Here is a 20,713-nt window from a genome sequence, read left to right as displayed (position 1 = left end):
TTCTAAAATGTTGACCCGCTAAAGTTTTCCCATAAAGCTTCCAGAAACTTTAGCCCTGCCTGGCAGGTAAGAAATTAAAATTGCCTGGAAGACCCACCCAGTCAATGATACACTCCCTTCCCACAGTCTTCAGATTGAACTTGCTCTTCCGAGCAGGCAGCATTGACACCCACAGGAAACTGGGAGGGTTCTTCTGTAAATATGCGGATCAGTCTATGATAATGTTATCAAGGCCCAAATGCAATTTTAACCAGTGATCTGAGTGGGGAGCTCTGTTGTGACTTTTAGGATTAAAAGCAGCAGGATTCCCTCATCCCCATGGTGAAACCTTTCCAAGACAATCTTCCCGCAGCTTACCTTCAAGTTGGGGGCCGTTCCTTCGGCCTTGCCCAATGGCCTCCTGCCATGCAACATTCTGCTGCCGCCTGTTGGAGAGCTGCCTCTTCCTGCCAGCTTGGGCAGGCGCCAGACTGTACGCAGGCGAGGCTCGGGTCTTAACGCCTCCTAGGCCAGGCTCACTGGGGTTTGCCATTTACTTTGACCCCTATCCACCCAATTCCTGTGCCAAGTTAGAATTGGAGTTAATTCAAGTGCGATTCAAAAATGGTGACACAGAAAGCGAGGTTAATGTGGAAAGGAAATATGTGCAAGAGCTTCGGTGTGATGTTGGCACGTGTCATGGTTTAGTTCAGAGTGAATGTAAAGATACGCTGAAGTGTGACAGTGACAGGAAGTGAGTGTGGCACTTTATCGTTCTCTTTCAGCAAGATTTGTACACCTACTGATTTTGGACATAGAAGGGATAGATATCAAAGGTTGCTGATGATATCAAACTAGACAGAGCAAGAATTGCTCATAAAACAAAGAAGACTACGGGAAATGATAACGTGACTTAAATCCATGAAGAAGCCTTTTGAAGATGGTAGAATATTGATTTTTTGTGGAAGTCTTTGTGGTATTTCATATGCTCATTTTTTTTAAAGTTTAGTAACAGAAAGAGATATCGTGGAGTTATGATGCGGGCTTTGCATTTTGCCCTGAGGGAAATTGAATCCTTTAGATTATTTCAGTTCTTTGGAACTTTTCCTAGTAATGGACATCCTTAATTGTCAGATTTTATTCTATCTGATAAGCCGATTATGTCATTGCAGGAGAAGGATCTGGCACCTAAAGGGTTAACATGGGACTGAGTACAGCACTGCCCACGTGTTGATGTCAGAAGGCACGTGAACCAGAGCTAAAATAGTCTAGGGATAGGTAGCAAGGTGTAAGGACCTAGTATGGGGTCCACTCTGTACCCTTTACTGTAACTATGTCGAGAGTTCAGTACTGTTAATAAAGAGTTTTGTAACTTCAACAAGACTGCTTCATAGCAGTACGCATCACAGATAGTGACAACAGAACAGATCAGTAATCGGTGTCAGGAGATTGAGTAAAAAATATTGACTTGTTTTGGAAGTGATCTATTTCCAGCCTCACAAATACTGTTTGCTGCAGTGATTGGACTTCTGCTTTTGACCTGGAATAGAATCAGATTTGCTTTTTATCTTATGTGTGCACGAGATTATTTTTATTCCCTGTGGTAATAGCCACATCTATCACTCCAAAACCTTCACTAAAATGCCATGGGATATTTTTATATTAAAGACACCAGCCAGACTCTTCCATAAGAGGTGGATGGGCCTGAGAATTTGACGGGTTAGCTTCAGAACAAATTCCCAACCCCTTCCCATCTCCACTGGCAGTAAATTCGGGCAGAAAGGCTCCTAGTCGGCCTCTCCACCCCATCTCCACTTGAGTGCCTTAAGTGGCCAATTAATGACCACTTAAGAGCTTCTTCCCACCTCCACTGCAATCTTCCCAGCTCCAGGTGAGTCTGTCAACATGCATCCTGCATGACTGGTGAAACTATGTGGGCTGCAGGTCAGCTGGAAGGAGGGTGCAAGTGTCCCACAAACTGCGCTGATCTGTGCAGGATTGAGGACATGGGGCAGGGGTGCAGCCTCTGACAGCCACACCCCTGCCCTTGCTGCTGAATCCCATGGACCTCTCTCTCTCTGCAACCCCTACCCCACAAGACACCCTGCCGTCCACGAGACACCCTCCTCCGTGGTGCTGCCAAGTGCAAGAGGTGCCAGCCTCTGATTGGCTGGCAACTCTTGGTGGGCAGGAAGTTGTCTTCTGGGGTCCTAAATCTGGAGGAAGGCCTCCTGCTGTCCACGTAACTGCCTGATGGGCAGAAGATATGGCAGGCCTCCCTCTTCAGACTCAGGCAGCGAGCAAGACATCCACTGTGCCCACTATACGATTGGAAGCTGATCTTCCTCCTTAGCAAATAGACAGACTTGCTGAATATTCCCAACAGTTTTTATTTTGTATTATGTTAGAGAGAAATTAAATTGTGAATTGCTAAAACTAGTCTGTTCCAATGATGATTGGCACAGGACATAGCCATTGCATTAGATTTTCCCGATGATATAGGGAGGGATTTCTACATGGACTAGAGGACAACCTTTGGAATATTATCTGGTAAAAATGGTGTTGCTTCTAAAATACATAGAAAGTTAAACATGATTTATGTTATTGATATTATCTTACAATAGCTGTAACTACTACAGCGCGCAACTTGTTACAAAATAAAGTTTGAATGTGCAGAACAGATTTGTGTCTGAAATTTTGTGTTAATACATTCGATCTGCATGGAAATGAAAACCTGATTGAATGACTTGCTTTATTTTCTCTTCTTTGCTGCAACTTTCTCTTTTGGACAACAAGATTGAATATTACAAAAAAGCACTGACTAGATCTCGAGTCAAATCATCATTGTCCTTGGAAGGGTACGTTTGTTTTCTCCATACAATGTATTATTACTCTAATATTGTAATGTAGATATCTTCTCCAGCGTTTATTTGCTTTTTCATCCTTGGTAATGTTTTCCCATTGTCAAGACATTCATCCCGTGTTTTCATCATGCTTGTGAGGAATTTCTGCTACCATGTGAATACCTCACCAGTGGTCACTGTCCATGTATCAACCTTCACGGTGAATGTGTGTAGGCTATTCACTGGGGTATTGGAGCCGATACAGTCCTCATCTGAAATTTGTATACACACTCTTTCACTAAGAACCTAGTGAATGGCAGTCGTGTGTGGGATCCGGGGATGCTATTTTCTCCAGAGAAATCCACTGAATATAGACTGCTCTTGGCACATTCCTGGCCTTATCACTCAGCGACACAGCAAATAAACTAATTGACCCATCAAGTTAACAATCGCTTTGCTTTATGTCTGTTGGTTTTAGTCAACAAGTTGATTATCTCACTGTCAGCAATATCGACCGGAATTCAACACCGGCGGGAACCTCCAGTCCCCGGCGACAATCCATCTCCTCCATGGGTTTCCTGGCAGCATGAGGTGGAATCAATGGGAAATCCCATTGACAGTGGCGGGACCGGCTGCCGGCAAATGGCACGCTGCCTTCCACCGCAAGAAACATGCCATGGGGAGGCCAGAGAATCACGCCCATCATACCAGTTTGGAGATGATGGTCAGAATTCTCCGACCTCACCCGCGGCTGGCGTTCTCCAGTGCGATTGCAATGAATGGAGTTTTGGCTGAGTGCCACATTCTCCATTCTTGCTGGCAGCAGCTTACAAGACCAGAGATTTCTGGCCGATGATTTTACTATTAAAAGCAAAAGAATGAGCACCTTGTTGAAAGGACATCTAGAACATTTGTACAACACAATATACTTATTAAAAGTCACTTGCCTAAGAAAGCCAGGTCACTAAGGCATGGGAAATCGTACATAATGGTGGCCTCAAATTATATCTGAAAAGTACACAGTAAAGTTTCGGGTTATGCAATGTAGATCTAAGATCACTGACATTTATAGACTGGGAGGCAACATTCTCCAAATACATTTGGATATTTGTGTTAAGCTGCATCTTCCCTCACTCAACATTAGAACGAACAAGCAGTAGTACACTTGTTGCACTTGGTATCGTATGACTGGACGCGAATGAAATAATTCATACTGAAAGAGAACTAAATTCCTACCTAACTCTGTTCATTTTAACTCTCTCCCTCCCTTTCGGGATGTCCTTGAACCACAGGTGATCACACCAACTGAGTGGAAAGGCAGTCACCAATCCCAGTCCTTTGGCATAGGCCATTAAGCCTCTCGAACCCGGTTTGATCATTCAGTTGAGTAATGGCTTATCTGTGTCTGATCTTTACCTATCTTGGTCTCATAACCCTCAATGTCCCTGATGAACAAAGATAGATCAATTTCAGTTTTGACATTTTCAATTTTCAGCAGCACTTTGGGAGAGAGTGTACCAGGACTCCATTGAGAAGAGGTGCTCCCTGAATCACTATTGAACAGGCGAGTCAGTTAGCTCAGTTGGCTGGACAGCTGATTCATGATGCAGAGCAATGCCAACAGCACAGGTTCAATTCCCATACAGGCTGAGATTATGCATGAAGCCCTGCCTTCTCATCGTGCCCTTTGCCTGAGGTGTGGTGATCCTCAGGTTAAATCACCACCAGTCAGCTCTTCCCCTCAAATGGGGAGAGCAGCCTATGGTCATCTGGGACTATGGTGACTTTACCTTACCTTTATTGGCCAGCCTAGTCCTGATTTTATTACTCCCGCTTGCTATGGACACCCCAGCAGAGGAAATAGTTTCGCCCAATCAATTAAACAGCTCAGTTAAATCACCCCTTTTCATTCTCTACTCCAAGGGTACAAGCCTCGCTCATGCAACCTACCCTCGTATTTTAACCTTCCTAGCCTGTTTGTCATTCTGACTAAGTCGTCCAAAGCAGTTAGATTTTTAAAAGATATTAGTTATAAAATGTTACTGTTGAGCTCAGCATATACATAGAATGCCGACAGTGCAGAAGGAGGTCATTCGGCCCATCGAACCCACACCAACCACAATCCCACCCAGGTCCTATCTCTGTAACCCCATGCATTTACCCTGCTAATCTCCCTGACATTGAGGGGCAATTTAATATGGCCAATCCACCTAACCCGCACATCTTTGGACTGTGGGAGGAAATTGGAGCACCCGGAGGAAACCCACGCAGACATGGGGAGAACGTGCAAACTCCACACAGAGTGACCCAAGCCAGGAATTGAACCTGGGTCCCTGGCACTGTGAGTAGCAGTACTAACCACTGTGCCACCATGCCGCTCATTGTGTTAAGGTGTTAAATTCCCTGCCAAGGAAAAATTCCTTTGTCAGGGTGTTAAATTCCCAAGAAAGCAGAGCTGATCGTCCATCTGAATAAACATTCTGCCAACAAATTCACTGAACATTCTAGTGTTGTCCGCATGCATTGCTGCTGTGATAACATCATTCATTTGAGGTCAGCGGGGTCATTGATGAGTCAGGCTGGTGGATTCTCTGGTGAACTGGGGGACTGTTGGTAGGGGTGACGAAAGCCAACACTAAATTGAGTTTTTTTAACAGAGGGCTGCTGCGAGGGCAGTCAGGTTCTGTTAAAGAAGAAGCCGGGTGCATCTTTACTGAAGTGAAGAGGATGGAAGTGCTGGACAATGATTAGAAATTACCTGTGGAGAATTTCCATGGAATTCCCCCAATTTCCTGCTACAACTTTGGTCAAAAACCCAGAGGAATAACAGAAATTACGATTTCCAACCTTCTGCTGAATTTATGACAGAAATTCAGGAGACCATACCCCCTCCCCTTCCCAACACCCCCTCAAAGAAGAACAAAGAACAGTACAGCACAGGAAACAGGCCCTTCGGCCCTCCAAGCCTGTGCCGCTCCATGGTCCAACTAGACCAATCGTTTGTATCCCTCCATTCCCAGGCTGCTCCAGGTGAGTCTTAAACGATGTCAGCGTGCCTGCCTCCACCACCCTACTTGGCAGCGCATTCCAGGCCCCCACCACCCTCTGTGTAAAAAGCGTCCCTCTGATATCTGAGTTATACTTCGCCCCTCTCACCTTGAGCCCGTGACCCCTCATGATCGTCACCTCAGACCTGGGAAAAAGCTTCCCACTGTTCACCCTATCTATACCCTTCATAATCTTGTACACCTCTATTAGATCTCCTCGGATATCCTACCTCATTTTGATTAAGTCATGTAAGGCTGGGAGAAATTGTGATGTTTTCTTTATTTTATTCATGCAGCCACTAAGACGACCTCGTTTCACCTCCATAATTTTGCCCTTGTCTCAGCTGTTCTGCTGCAGAAACCCTCATTGATGGTTTCTCTACCTCTAAACTTGACTATGCCAAAGGTCTCCTGGCTGGTCTCCCATATTCTATCCTCGGTAAGCCTGAGGTCATCTGAAAACTCAGCTTCCTTGTCTTAATTTGCACTGAGTCCCATTCTCCTATCACTCTGTCCTCATTGGCCAACATTGTCTCTCTGTCAAGCAACATGTTCATTTTCAAATTGCTTTCAAATTCCCCCCCATGGCCTTGCCCCTCCCTACCTCGATAAGCTCTTCCAGCCACACCGCCCCATAAGAGATCTGTGTTCTTCTAATTCTGGCCTCTTGGACATCCCAAATGTCATTGTTCCAACCATTGGTGCCTTCAGTTGCCAAGGCTGAATTCTGGAATTCTCTCCCTAAACCACTCAGCCTCTACCTTCCTTTTGAAGATATTCCTTAAAACCTACCTCTTCCACCAAGCTTACGGTCACCTGATCTAATATCTCCTCTTTGGTGGCGCACTTTGTTTCATATCGTTCCTTGGGATGTTTTATTACATTAAAGGGGTTACATCAATGTAAGTTGTTGTTGATACATTGCATTGATTGAGAAAATATGATAATCACTCAGTATTTCCACAAACTGTGAAATGGAAATAAATTTGTGATGCATATCAAGTCTTGCCTCACTTGTTTGCTTGGTCAACCTTTGAAGACTCTGGAGAAGGTGTGTTTGAAGGCACTGGAACCCAATGGAATTATTGCCACATTCCAGGTGGTTCAAGTGGGTATAAGTCAGTGAATCAGCTCCTATAAAAATTGAATTTCACAATTTTAAACATTCCACCCTATAATTAACATATGGACACTGGAGCAATATAGAGCTTAACCCCTTAGAACCAAATTCAGATTCTGTACATTTAACGCTTACTCTAAGTAGACTTCCTCAGTGAAATAAGTCTGTTAACCCAGTTTCTAGTAGACGTGAGCCCACAGCACAAAACTGATCATAAATTGTCACTACATTGGTGACCTGACACAAAAGGTAAAGATGGTTGGGTGAGAAATAAAAATATTACAGTGCTATATTATAGTTGGAAACATTCTTCTATGACTAATTCGACCTTAAATGCACGCTGCCATTAGGCAATATCTTTGGGCATTTATTTTGAAAAATGCCATCTCCTTTTGGCTGCTTCAGTCTAAAGGTATCTGATAAATACCTGTGATTATGATCTGTGAAAGTCTACCTTTCTCTTTGCAGATTTGTGAAGCACTGTGAACAATATCTTCCACATGACCCTATCGTGTCTGGCTGTCTTCCCGGCAACCCTTGGATTACAAGTGGCACTTTGTTCTGGACATTGAACGCTGACTTGTAAGTGTTGAAAGTTTCATTGTAAGTGACCAATTCAGAGCAGAAGAGTAATTGGGATAATTTGGTAATTGTGCGGACTCTGAATATCCTTTCTTCTACCAGGTTCTTGTCATGCTATTATGGCTGGTTACATGTCTCCAATCACTGCCTTATTCAGAGAGACTAATATGCCATGCAATGGTTTTTGTTGGTTCTAACATTATCAGCCAAGATAGATCAACTACCCAATGTCAGAGACAATAAAAGGAAACATATCTCTGAAAGTTCCCCCCATCCTCCTCCCGAAAGAACAGGAACTAAAACCTAGCTCCTGGACTTAACCAATTGATAACGGAGACATATTAGTATCGGTTATCTACTCCGTGCACCCAGGAGACTGGGTAACCACGAGAGGTTTAGATTCTGTACACTTCAGTATTACCATGTAGAAATAGTATTAAATATCTTGGGTTCAGTATCAAGGTACTTTTCCTTAGCTCATAGCATTTTCCTGAAGTGTCCATCTGTGATCGCACCGAATTTCAGGGTGTAGTTTCTCCCTGTATACTCAGACCTATATAATTAGCCCAACAGAATTCTACTACAACCATGCAATAAAAACTCAGTTCAATCAAGGGGCTAGGATTTATCACCAATTATAGAATGATACAGCGTAGAAAGAGGCTATTCTGCCCATCGTGCCTGTGCCAGCTCTTTGAAAGAACGAATTAATTTGTCCAATTTTCCTGCCCTTTCATCGCACAAATATTTCCTTTTCCGTTATTTATCCAATTCCTTCCTTGAAGTTATTGTGGAATCTGCTGCCACCACCCTTTCAACCGCTGCAGATGTGAACATTTCTTCTCATTTAATTTCTGGTCTTTGGACAATTGCCCTAAAACAGTGTCCCCGGGTTATCAGCCCTTCTGTCCCTGGAAACGACTTCTCTTATTTACTTATTGAAAACCCTCATGATTTTGAATCACTCTGGTAAACCTTCTCTTAACCTTCCCTGCTCCAAGGAGAAAAACCTCAGCTTCTCTGGTCTCCCTGCATAACTGAGGTCCTGCCTCATTGGCACAATCCTAGTAAATCTCCTCTGTACCCTCTCTGAGAGTCTGACATCTTTCCTAAAGTGTAGTGCCCAGAAGTGGAAACAAAACTCCGACGGTGTCCTAACCAATGATTGATAAAGGTTTAGCACAATTTCTTTTGTCTCTGCTTATTGACTCAAGGATCCTGTATGCTTTGTAAATAACCTCTCAACCCATCCTGTCACTTTCAGAGGTTTGTGCATATTCAGCACCAGGTCAGACCTATATGTTCTGGATTTCACAGAATCGTTATGGTGCAGAAGGGGGCCATTTGGTCCATCGTGTCTGCACCAGCTCTCCAACTGAGCATTATGACTTAGTGCCATTCTCCTGCCTTTGCCCCGTACCCTTGCACATTGTTTCTATTCAAATAATCATCTAATGCCTTCTTAATGCCTCAATTGAACCTGTCTCTACCACGTTTCCAGGTAGTGCATTCCAGACCCCAACCACTTGCTGTGTGAAAAACATATTTCTCACGTTGCATTTGCTCCTTTTGCAAATCACTGTGCCCTCTCATTCTCGATTCTTTTACGAGCTGGGGCGGCTTCTCCCTATTTACACTGTCCAGCCCCCAAATGATTTTGAACACCTCTGTCAAATCTCCTCTTAGCCTCCTCCTCTCCAAGGAGAGAAAGATCCAAGGAGGCTTTTACAAGCTGGTAACAGGAGACAGATATGGTATAAGACAATTTCCTAAAGCAGTCTTTGACACAGTTGTTAGTGGTACCAGGACTATCCACATCAGAAACTTGCTGATATAATAATCCACCTAGCACAGTCAGTGCTGTAGAGGAAATAACAGATCATTGCCTGTTAGAATCATCCTCACACCAACATGTCCATTATTCATCCCCGCTGTTCCTGTACAAGTATGATAGGGGGACTAGCTAAGGCATGGGATTGTGGGGATAGGGCCTGGGTGGGATTGTGGTCAGTGCAGACTCGATGGGCTGAATGGCCTCCTTCTGCAATGTAGGATTCTATGATTCAATAACAGTGGGGGAAATTGAACTGGAATGGTTTCGAGAAATGGGCGACTTGTTGACCTACTAGCCCTACACAAGAATGACAAGTTCAAACTATGACTCAGAGATTCTACACAACAGGACATATCTGCAATGGCACAAAGGATGTGTGCGCGCCTGGGGGAGGGGGGATACTGGTCTTGAGAGTGCAACAAAATAGATGATGGCGAGTCAGTGGCCCATTTAATAAGCTGCCCAATTAACCTGTTGCATTGGTTTAAATGGAAAAGAAAATTGGTGGAATATAAAAGAGGCTGACAAGACCAAGGTCACCTGGTTATTTGAGAACCCATCATGTTGGACCATTCGACAATGCTGCGTGAAAGATCATGCCAAACATTATGGGAATGCATCTGTCAAATCTATCTTCATCTTCGTAAAATCCGCTACTATTTGTTGACAAAGTAATCTCACACAAGCAGATCCAAATATATCGGATTTAAAATAGCCAAGAACATTGCTGAAGCATTTGGTTCTAACCTTTTGACCAAATAATGTGTATCCATAGAGTCTAATCTGGATAACAACATTTTGGGAGAGATTCTCTCGCCTCCCAGACACGTGTTTCCCACCAGTGGGAGGTGGGAATTCCCATTGATGTCACCCCATGCCTACGGGAAACCCACAGGTGGGGGTGTGCTGCCGGCAGAACCGGAGAATCCTGCCGGTGTGAACGACCGGAGAATTTCGGATCATGCAGGTTCAGTTGGCAATTAGGAAGGCAAATTCAATGTTCGCATTCATTTCCAGAGGGCTTAAATTAAAAATAACAATTCAATTTCTACAAAGTCTCATCTAAAATGAAATCCTTCGTTTGGGTCCAGGATGAATACAAGAGCAGGGATGTACTGCTGAGGCTGTATAAAGCTCTGGTCAGACTCCATTTGGAATATTGTGAGCAGTTTTGGGCCCCGTACCTAAGGAAGGATGTGCTGGTCTTGGAGGGGGTCCAGAGGAGGTTCACAAGAATGAAGGGTTTGTCATATGAGGAGCAGTTGAGGAGTCTGGGTCTATACTCGATGGAGTTTAGAAGGATAAGAGGGGGATCTAATTGGAACTTACAGAATACGGAGAGGTCTAGATAGAGTGAATGTGGAGAGAATGTTTCCACTAATGGGAAAGACTAGAACTCGAAGACACAACCTAAGAGTGAAGGGGCGCTCCTTTTAAACTGAGATTAGGAGGAATTTCTTCAGCCAGAAGGTGGTGAATCTGTGGAACTCATTGCCACAGAAGGCTGTGGAGGCCAGGTCATTGAGTGTTTTTAAGTCAGAGATAGATAGGTTGTTGATCAATAAGGGGATCAAGGATGACGGGGAGAAGGCAGGAGAATGGGAATGAGAATCATATCAATCATGATTGAATGGGAGAGCAGATTCGATGGTCTGAATGGCCTAATCCTGCTCCTAGATTTTATGGTCTATTAATAAACTGAGTTAATATTCATAGATTTCTTTCTCTGAACAGAGTGACAATCCCGACAAGGTTACGTGTCGAACGTTGGGCATTCAATTTTGGTGAACTGCTCCATGATCCCCTTGGTCGACAACAATTTAGATACTTCCTGGAAAGGGAGTTCAGTGGTAAGGACAACTAAATCAAATCAATATAATCTTTTCAATGCTTAAAATATCTTACACTGATTTTAGAACTATCCTATCATTTTGTTTAATAATTTATTATCATTTATTTTATTAACTTTTAACGTTTGATCATTTATTTAATTAGCATTTTATCCATCCCCCATTTCAATCTCCTTCATCCTCCTGCTGCAAGTGGATGAGTAAGACCTGCCCCATGGCTTCATGGAGGTGCGATGTTCTGGTGAATGGGCAGTGCAGTGCACGGAGGGAGGAGACACAATCAAAAGCCGGGGCTTTCCAGCCCTGCCGTGTCGGTACCTGCTGCGGGGGTTGCGACGGGCCAGCCAAAAGTCCATTGACTTCCAGCGAGACTGGAAAATCCCGCTAGCGGGAGTCTCTCCTCCAAGTTGGAATGCAGTATTTCCTGGCTGATACTTCTTCCCATAGTTGACAGCCCCCTGCCTGCCTGAGCGGGACAGTTGTGACAGTCAGTCCAGCGTCTGTAAGCCAGTGCTTTCCAGCTCTGCACCAGATTTCTGTTAAAGCATTCCTTTATCTTAACCAATTGTCACCAAGGTTGACATGTGAGCCCTAGCTGCCTTGAAGCATCATAACATTTACTTTTTGCTCACTGATTTATCTTGTCTGAATCTTGTGGGCATCGTTGATCTCATCATTATTCATCCTTAGCGCCAACTTAATATTTTCTACCGTGATAGAAATTAAAGCATCTAAATTTTTTAAAAATTCATTTTGTGGGAAGTGAGTGTCGCTGAATAGGCCATCATTTATTACCCATCCCTGACTGCCCCTGAGAAGGTGGTGGTGAGCTGCCTCGAATCACTGCAAACCATGTGGTGTAGCTACACCCACAGTGCTGTTAGGAAGGGAGTTCCAGGATTCTGACCCAGCGACAGCGAAGGAACAGAAATACATTTCCAAATCAGGATTATGAGAGGCTTGGAGTTTTAAGTTTATTTGTTATTGTCACAAGTAGGCTCACGTTAACACTGCAATGAAGTTACTGTGAAAATGTCCTGGTCGCCAGACTCCGGCACCTGTTCGGGTACACTGAGGGGCAATTTAGCATGGCCAATGCACCTAACTAACATGTCTTTTGGACTGTGGGAGGAAACCGGAGCACCCGGAGGAAACCCACGCAGACACAGGGAGAAATTGCAGACTCCACACAGACAGTGACCCAAGCCAGGAATTGAAGCCGGGCCCCTGGCGCTGTGAGGCAGCAGTGCTAACCACTGTGCCACCCTGGAGGGGCACTTCCAGGTGGTGCTGGTTGGGATCATACAATTGATTTGATGAAAAAAGTGCAGTGGTGTGCTGTTTGTCTTTGTGACTTTGCCTAGTTGGTCATACCAGCTCTGCAAGAATCCACAGGTTAAACATCTGTATCACGAACCAGGCAGACTGAGGGCCCAGCATTCTAGGATGCCTTAGAGGCCCTCCTAGCTTACCTAGCTACAACTGTGGCTCCCCTCAACAATGGTCGCCTTACTGCTATTTTTAATTTTAAATGAGTTAATGTTACTCAGAAGACCTCTCAAGATAGAGGTACCCTCTCACCTTCTGCTTCAGCTGTAATTGCAGATTGCAGCTCCTTTTGTGCTGGAGAACCTCCTGTGGACACTTCAGCTTCGAGAACTGCCTACAGTCCATAATTAGATGGTGATTCTGCCCTCTGGCCACAACTTGGCCACTTGATGTAAAATCACTGACAGCGACTGTTTCTAACACAGTTTCGAATTGGCCTCCATTTGACCCCAGACACAAAACCCAAAATCTTGCCCAATATCATGTTTACTGAATGGTGGAGGTAATCTAGAGAATCCAGAAATCATTATAAAAATAAATGTAAGATAAACATTGGCTCTAAGAATTAAACACCGGTATCTATAATAATTATTCTGTATTTCAAACCCTAGCTGAGAATCTAAGTTTCTGGGAGGCCAGTGAAGATGTACAATATGGAGAGCAATCAAAAGTTGAAGAAAAAGTAGAGGGCATCTTTGAGTAAGTTTATCACATTTTATATAAATCTGCAAAGAACTGTATTATGTGTTTTGTAAATACTTTCAATCTGTAATAGTAACAGTGGCCACGATTCTCCCAAAAGCTCTGAATTGGCGGGAAAACTGTTCTAAACCCCAACTGTTATGTTAGTTCAGCTTCTCACCCAAATCTCCCCATTCCGTGCACTGCAGAGATCCCAATCGTGAAACTCATTAAAAACCCAGTGGGGCGGGGCCTATTCACACCGGAGTCTGACAGTTATGGAACTCTGCGCATGCGAAGTGGTCCAGATCTGTCAGTCTCCCCATTTGCTGGCCAGTTCGATCGCAGGGACCACCGCAGTGCTGCCCCTCCAGCCCCCCCACAGCCCGATCGCAGCCCCCACAACAATTCCCGGGCCAACCCTGGCGCCCCCCCAATCCTGGAGCACCCCAATGTCCAACCCAGCCCCCCAGCAGTGGCGATCCCCCCATCCCCCTCACCCCAGCAGACCACCCCCCTCCCCGCTGACACCCCCCCCCCCAACCAGGGTCAGACCCCCCTCTCTGGGAGACACGACCCCCCCCTCCCACCCGGCAGCCTGCCCAGTCGCTGGCCTCCCTCCATCCCAGACCGATCCCAATGCAGAGTGGCAGTAGGACCACCCACACTCACCGATCACCCCTAGGCCCCTCCCACAATAGGCCCCGCACCCTTGGCACTGCCCGATGCCTGATGGGCAGTGCCAAGGTGCCTCCTGGCCATGGGCACTTTACCCCTTGGGCAGTGCTGGGGGCACAGGCTGGCACTGCCAGGGTGCCCATGCCCGGGGGCACCACCCCCCTGCTACCCCCAATTGCCCCCCCTTCATTCCGACGGGGTCTCCCGCTAGTTCCCCGAACGTGGGGAGCTACTCGAAACCCCGCAGGAATGAAGTATTCCTGGCGGGGTGGGAGATTCAATCGGGACCGCTAAGTTCTTGATAATTACATTTAAAATATATTTAAAGCATATTAAAAACAGATTCAAATGACTTACCTGCCTTCCCGCCGGTTTCCAGCGTGGTCTGACCAGTGACCACGCGCCGGCTCTGGGAGATGCGCATGCGTTCCCGGTGCATGCGCAAATCCCGGAATAAGGCCGGCGACGCGCATCTCCCACCCCGACCCGCCAGAAAAGTTGCGGGTCAGGATGGGAAAATCATGGCCAGTGTCTCCAACCATCTCTTCATCTTCCATGCAAACCTATGCCCCTCTACACATCCCCATCACTCCTTACAGCCCCTATGCCAACGTATGTGAACACATGCCCCACATCCACCACTTTTTGCATTAACACCCTTCATGTGAACTCACCCAGTATCTCCCATGGGCAGACCTCGGGAGTTATGCCGCGTTGAAATAAAATCAAGTTCTTCGTATCTAATATAGACTTCACTGTGTATAAAAATAAACACTCAATTCATTTTAAGCTCTTCAAGTACTTAATTTCATATTAAAAAAATTATGTGCATTACACCACATTAAAGACAGGTAAACCCTTTATAATCATTAGGAGCTGTCAATCAAACTGTGAAGTTACAGGCCCTCACTGTGGTAATCATAAGTTGTGGAAGTAGTCAAGCAGTAGTGATACTATAATGATAACCCTTGGGCTTATGTCAACAAAAAGCTATTGAAATTATAAGCACTGATTCTTTTCAACTGAGAGACATAGCAGGCTGTTTTTCATACAAAATTTAAAGGGCAGGGGATTTAAATAACTTGAAACCTTGACAGTTTCACAGATCATATCCATCTTTTTTGCACATTTATGTCCATTCTAAAAGACCCCAAAAGGCTAACAGGCCTCTCCAAAAGGATACCTGACCTCTGCAAAGAACACCGATAGGTTTAGACCATTTCCACAAATTTGTAGATCCCATGAGTTGTGTTTCAGAAACCTTGGTAATAAAAAATTATTCTAAGTGAAGACTGCTGCACTTTTAAATGTGCCAGTGCCTCCATGAACTGCGCACATATGATTATGTCCTGCCGTCATTGCTGGATCCAAGGGCAGGACTTCCAGATGAGAGATTCCAGTATCATTTTTGCCCAAGGAGTGGAATCCTTCTATTGCCGCAAAATTTCGGACAATGGAGGAGAATCTTGCTGCCAGGCTGGGAGATGAGGGAGCAAAGGCCAGTGACATGTGGGAAACCCGGAAAGCCAGGTGCCCAGGGCTATCCCAGAAAGCGATGTTTGTGTGGTGGGGGTGTTAATATCTTGTTAATGTCATTGTTATGGTTTGTTAATATAATCTCAATTGCATTGTCACGGTTAAGTGAAACAGTGATGGTTTTAATTGTCTTTGAGCACATATAAATAGGGGATGGGTGGGACACTGGGTTGTGTGAGAGGAAACCTATGAAACTGCACAAGTTAATGAACTCTCTCAATTAAAAAAAAACCCTGTGCTTTGATTTTGACTTCATCAAGCAGCTTGGATCCTATTAATGAGGGAAGGGAGTGTCTGATGGTGGAGAGCTGGGAGAGGGGGAGTTGCCAGTAGAACACCGAGCTGCTCCTCCGTGCCTATAAGGAACAGGGCGCATAGGTTTAAAAGAGATATACGAGGCAGTGTTTTTACACAGAGGATGGTGGGTGCCTAGAACTCGTTGCCAGGAGAGGTAGTGGAAGCAGATACGATAGTGACTTTTAAGGGACATCTTGACAAATACATGAATAGGATGGGAATGGAGGGATATGGTCCCTGGAAGGGTTTTAGTTTAGTCGGGCAGCATGGTCGGTGCAAGCTTGGAGGGCTGAAGGGCCTGTTCCTGTGCTGTAATTTTCTTTGTCCTATGGTGTTGGCACTTACCTTCTTCCCAAGGTCATCCTTGAGGTGTTCCAACTCAGTCAGCCACAGGCTAGTCACTCTTCCAACTTTTGATGCATTATTTTATCTTTTTTCACTATTAGAATTTTTCAGCATATTTATCTGCTCGAACTTGTCACAAATCTTTCTCATGTTTTTCACTTTTTCAATTTTTGCTGGTTTCTGGGATGAGGGTGAGCAGAAGCAGGGTTAATGGTGGGAGGGACGAGGGTGGGGGAGGTGGGAGAGGGATGGGGGTGGTGAGCAGAGCTGTGGGTTCAGGCTCTGTATCTGCTAGGAGCAGCCTTAAACACATCTGTATAAAAGTAGGCTGATTACAGTGAATGGGCAAATAGTGCCCCCAGGTTTACAAGCCCACAGGTCCCCGCAGGAGCATCAATCTGAGCTTCCCCTGAGTGCAAAAAGACACACCACATGTTTTCGATTTGAACCTCAGTAAAATCCCATCCGAGGTCAAATGGACCTTTCCATGGATCCACCCCTCCCCCGCTCCGATTCCCATGGCGGGCGGGACAGTAAAATTCTGGCACCTGCAGCTCTCAGTATCGGTGAAGGTCTCAGTTTTCATCGCGATTGGGACCACAAGATCCGGCCCATAATTGTCCCATCCAACATGACTCTGACATACCAGAACAGGGCTCCCCGAACTGTGGGTGTCTACCCCAAGTGGGGTCTCGGGCCGAGTAATTAGGGGCGCGAGTGCCAAGATGGCAATAGCGGCTGTGGAGCAGCGAGCCAGATTTTACAGCCCTGGGTTTGGCTGTGAGATCCCTTTAACTGCACACGGTGGGCCCAGTTTAATGAAATGAGCTGCGAGGTCCAATAGCTGGCAGCAGCAAAGCCAGCAGGTTTGATACATCTCTGTGTGCGTGTACCCCCAATGCTTGAACTCCCTAACTGGCGTCTCCCCACCTCAATCAGCTACTCTATGTACCCCATCTCTCCCAATCGTACTCACACGCCCAACCCCACCCCAATCCAGTCAACAACTCTTTCCCTCCAAGCCCCATCCCCTCCTCCCCCTCTGGCTCATCCAAATGTGAAATATTAAAATAGGACAATGTTTGGGAGCCATGCACTAGAACTAGGGCCTACCAATAGAACAGGAAAAGTACTAGCGGAGAGTTAAGGCTGTGCCAGCAACTCCCTGGAAGCCCACTAAGCGAGAGAGAGCGAAAGACAGAGAGAGAGATCATCCTGATTCTACTTACGTGGGTTTCCTGGACTCTGTGGGACAGATTTTGAGCTGGGCATGGAATTTTGCAGTAACACTAATTACCTCCCAGGCTTTCAGTTTAATTTGTTCCAACGTCTTTTGCAACTGCAACCCAGCCAGACGCACAGAAAGGAAGTTTTGAGGTCTTCCAGTTGGACAGACTGCCCAACGTATTAAGCCTGAAAAACTAATTTCTGTTGTAAATTTCACGAAGCAGACCCAGAAAGTTGTGACTGGCAAAGTGAGGTTGATTAAAGCAAAGTGGAAAGGATTGATGCTTCAGGATTTGAAAATGAGGAGCCCAGTTTGCCAGCTGGCCCCCAGTCACTGTGCTGCACCTTGGCCTGAACAGTAAAAATCTAAATATTTGGGTCACACGCAGATGGGGCAGAGTCAGTCCAATTCTTGTGGTAACGTCGAGGCAAAGTTTGAATCTCAGCAAATGGTATGAATTGCCGAGTGTTCTTTGAAGGTGGCAGGAAATCCATAGGCACAAACATTTGTTATGGTCCATTTTTACCAAGATCACCTCATTGAATAAGTTGCATGTCAAGGAATGGCTGGATTCTCACTGTTAATGCAAATGAGCCTCATTGTAGCCATTTAGGGATTGTGATTAATGTTGTCAGGACCCTGCTAACAATGGGCGAGATTTCCTGCTCCCCCCACCCCCACCCTCCCCCCCGCAGCATGTTTTGCGGTGGTGGGTTCTTCCAGTCCTGCCACTGGCAATGCTTTTCCTGTGGTTCACACTCTCTGCCGCCCAGGGGTTGTCTCCATCAGTAGAACTGGAAGATCCCACCGGCAGGAACGGCTGGCAAATTTCAACTCATGTAATTTGTGACCTAGCATACAACTCAACCTTGGCTGGCCAGAAAGGGAACAATGCTGAGCCTCAAGGTTCAAGTCCCATTCCAGAGCTTGGGCACAGAAATCAAGGCTGACAGTTCAGTGCAGTGCTGCGGGGGAGTGCTGCACTGTTGTAGTTTCTGTGCTTCAGGTGACACATCAAGCCTACGCCCCATCTATCTATTCGTATTTGTCACGAACCACACTAAAGTTATCTGCAAGAGTGCCCCAACCTGAAACAAAAGTTCGTGGTGGTATATTTTTTTGCTTTTGGAGGGAGTGCAGAGAAGGTTCACCAGGTTGATACCAGAGATGAGGGGTGTTGATTATGAGGAGAGACTGAGCAGATTGGGTTTGTATTCGTTGGAATTTAGAAGGCTGAGGGGGGATCTTATAGAGACCTATAAGATAATGAAGTGGCTGGATAGGGTAGAGATGGAGAGATTCTTTCCACTTAGAACGGAAACTAGAACTAGAGGGCACAGCCTCAAAATAAAGGGGTGTCAGTTTAGGACAGAGTTGAGGAGGAACTTCTTCTCTCAGAGGGTGGTGAATCTCTGGAATTCTCTGCCCACTGAAGTGGTGGAGGCTACCTCGTTGAATATGTTTAAATCACGGATAGATGGATTCCTGATCGGTAAGGGAATTAGGGGTTATAAGGATCAGGCGGGTAAATGGAACTGATCCACTTCAGATCAGCCATGATCTTATTGAATGGCGGGGCAGGCATGAGGGGCTAGATGGCCTACTCCTGCTCCTATTTCTTATGTTCTTATGAATGATGTGAGGAGTCACGTGAAACCCCAGTGAAAATAACCAGTCCAGTGGGCAGCACGGTGGCACAGTGGTTAGCACTGCTGCCTCACAGCGCCAAGGACCCGGGTTCAATTCCGGCCTTGGGTCACTGTCTGTGTGGAGTTTGCCTGTTCTCCCATGTCTGTGTGGGTTACCTCTGGGTGCTCTGATTTCCTCCCATAGCCCAAAGATATGCGGGTTGGGTTGATTGGCCATGCTAAATTGTGCCTTAGTGTGAGAGGGATTAGGAGGGTACACCCATGGGGTTTCAGGAATAGAGCCTGGGTGGGATTGCTGTCAGTGCAGACTAGATGGGCCAAATGGCCTCCTTCTGTAATGTGGGGGTTCTATGATTCTAGTTACGTGTAACAATTATTAAAGACTATTTATTACATTAGACAAATGCACATGAACAGGACTACAATACTCTAAGACAATTGAGTACATAGATCACTGAACACACACACAGTTTATGTAGAAATTACCCTTTGTTCCAAATATATCTATGACCCCCTAAACTCCTTAAGACTTCCTCCTTCCCAAACAAAATTAAAATAAATCTATAGTTTCCAAACTGAGGATCAAATCTGGGTAACTGTCTTTTCCTGGTCCAGCGAAGATACTTAAACTGCCTTTATGAAGGTTTCGGCACTGCTTCAGCTCTGAGACTTAGATGTGGGCCTAGTTTTCTGGCTCTGAATTGTGGTCTGGCCTCTCAAGCTGTTAAATGTAAACTGCCTTTTCCTCTTGTCTGATAGATGTAATCTGGCCTCCCTACTTTTGAGTGTGCTGGCAATTACACTATTATCCTCTTTGATTCCTCATTCTGTGTATTTGGCTGTCTGCATCTCTCAAATTCCTTGACTCCAGAAATGATCATATGTGTACCTCCACTGGTCTCAGTCGTCTCGGTGTGCTATTTCCTATTAATAGAGTGATTTATACCTGGTTCTGTCTAGATGCCTGCTAATCTTGTTTCTAGGAAAGTCACATTTCGTCATGCCTTTTGAATGCTGAATACTGCTGTAACTAGACAGACTTCTCTCTGTTGCTGGGCATCCTGTCATGCCTTGTTAAATTCTTGTTACTGCTGTTACTAGGCAGATCCATGACAAGTTGATGTCATAAGAACATAAGAAATAGGAGCAGGAGTAGGCCATATAGCCCCTCGAGCCTGCCCCACCATTCAATAAGATCATGGCTGATCTGATAGTGGTTTAGTTCCACTTACCCGCCCGCTCCCCATAACCCTTAATTCCCTTATTGATCAGAAATCTATCTACCTGTGACTTAAACATATTTAACGAGGTAGCCTCCACTGCTTCAATGGGCAGAGAATTCAATGGGCGATTCATGCACAAGGACCCCCATAGTAGATCCCATGACACTATTTTGAAGAAGAACAGGAAAGTTATCTCCAGTGTCCGGGCCAATATTCATCCCTCAATCAACGTCACAAAGACAGATTATCTGGTCATCATCACATTGCTATTTGTGGGAGTTTGCAAATTAGCTGCTGCATTTCCTGCATTACAACAATGACAACACTTCAAAAGTGCTCTGAGACGTCTATAAAAACATCATACAAATGCAAGTCTTCTTTTATCTCAGAACCTTCCATTCCGAGCAGCACTGGCAATCGTGGCAGGTGGGGTGGGGGTGTGGGGGGGGGAGGGGGGGGGGCTTAATTTGGCGTGAATGCAAAAATTAGTTT

General features: G+C 45.4%; 1 protein-coding gene across 1 annotated transcript in view; it reads left to right on the top strand.

Annotated features, from left to right (window-relative positions):
- Positions 1-20,713, top strand: part of rgs11 (regulator of G protein signaling 11) — a 93,408-nt gene that overhangs the window by 53,556 nt on the left and 19,139 nt on the right. Inside the window, exons 5-8 of the mRNA XM_078240418.1 lie at positions 2,776-2,837; positions 7,458-7,571; positions 11,140-11,255; positions 13,196-13,283. Of these exons, the coding sequence (XP_078096544.1) occupies positions 2,776-2,837; positions 7,458-7,571; positions 11,140-11,255; positions 13,196-13,283 (380 nt within the window). The remainder of the gene's footprint in view (positions 1-2,775; positions 2,838-7,457; positions 7,572-11,139; positions 11,256-13,195; positions 13,284-20,713) is intronic.

Source organism: Mustelus asterias, chromosome 23 (assembly GCF_964213995.1).
Source record: "Mustelus asterias chromosome 23, sMusAst1.hap1.1, whole genome shotgun sequence".
In the NCBI taxonomy this organism is placed as follows: domain Eukaryota; kingdom Metazoa; phylum Chordata; class Chondrichthyes; order Carcharhiniformes; family Triakidae; genus Mustelus; species Mustelus asterias.
The sequence above is the reverse complement of the archived record's forward strand: the minus strand, read 5'-3'. Positions and strand labels throughout refer to the sequence as shown.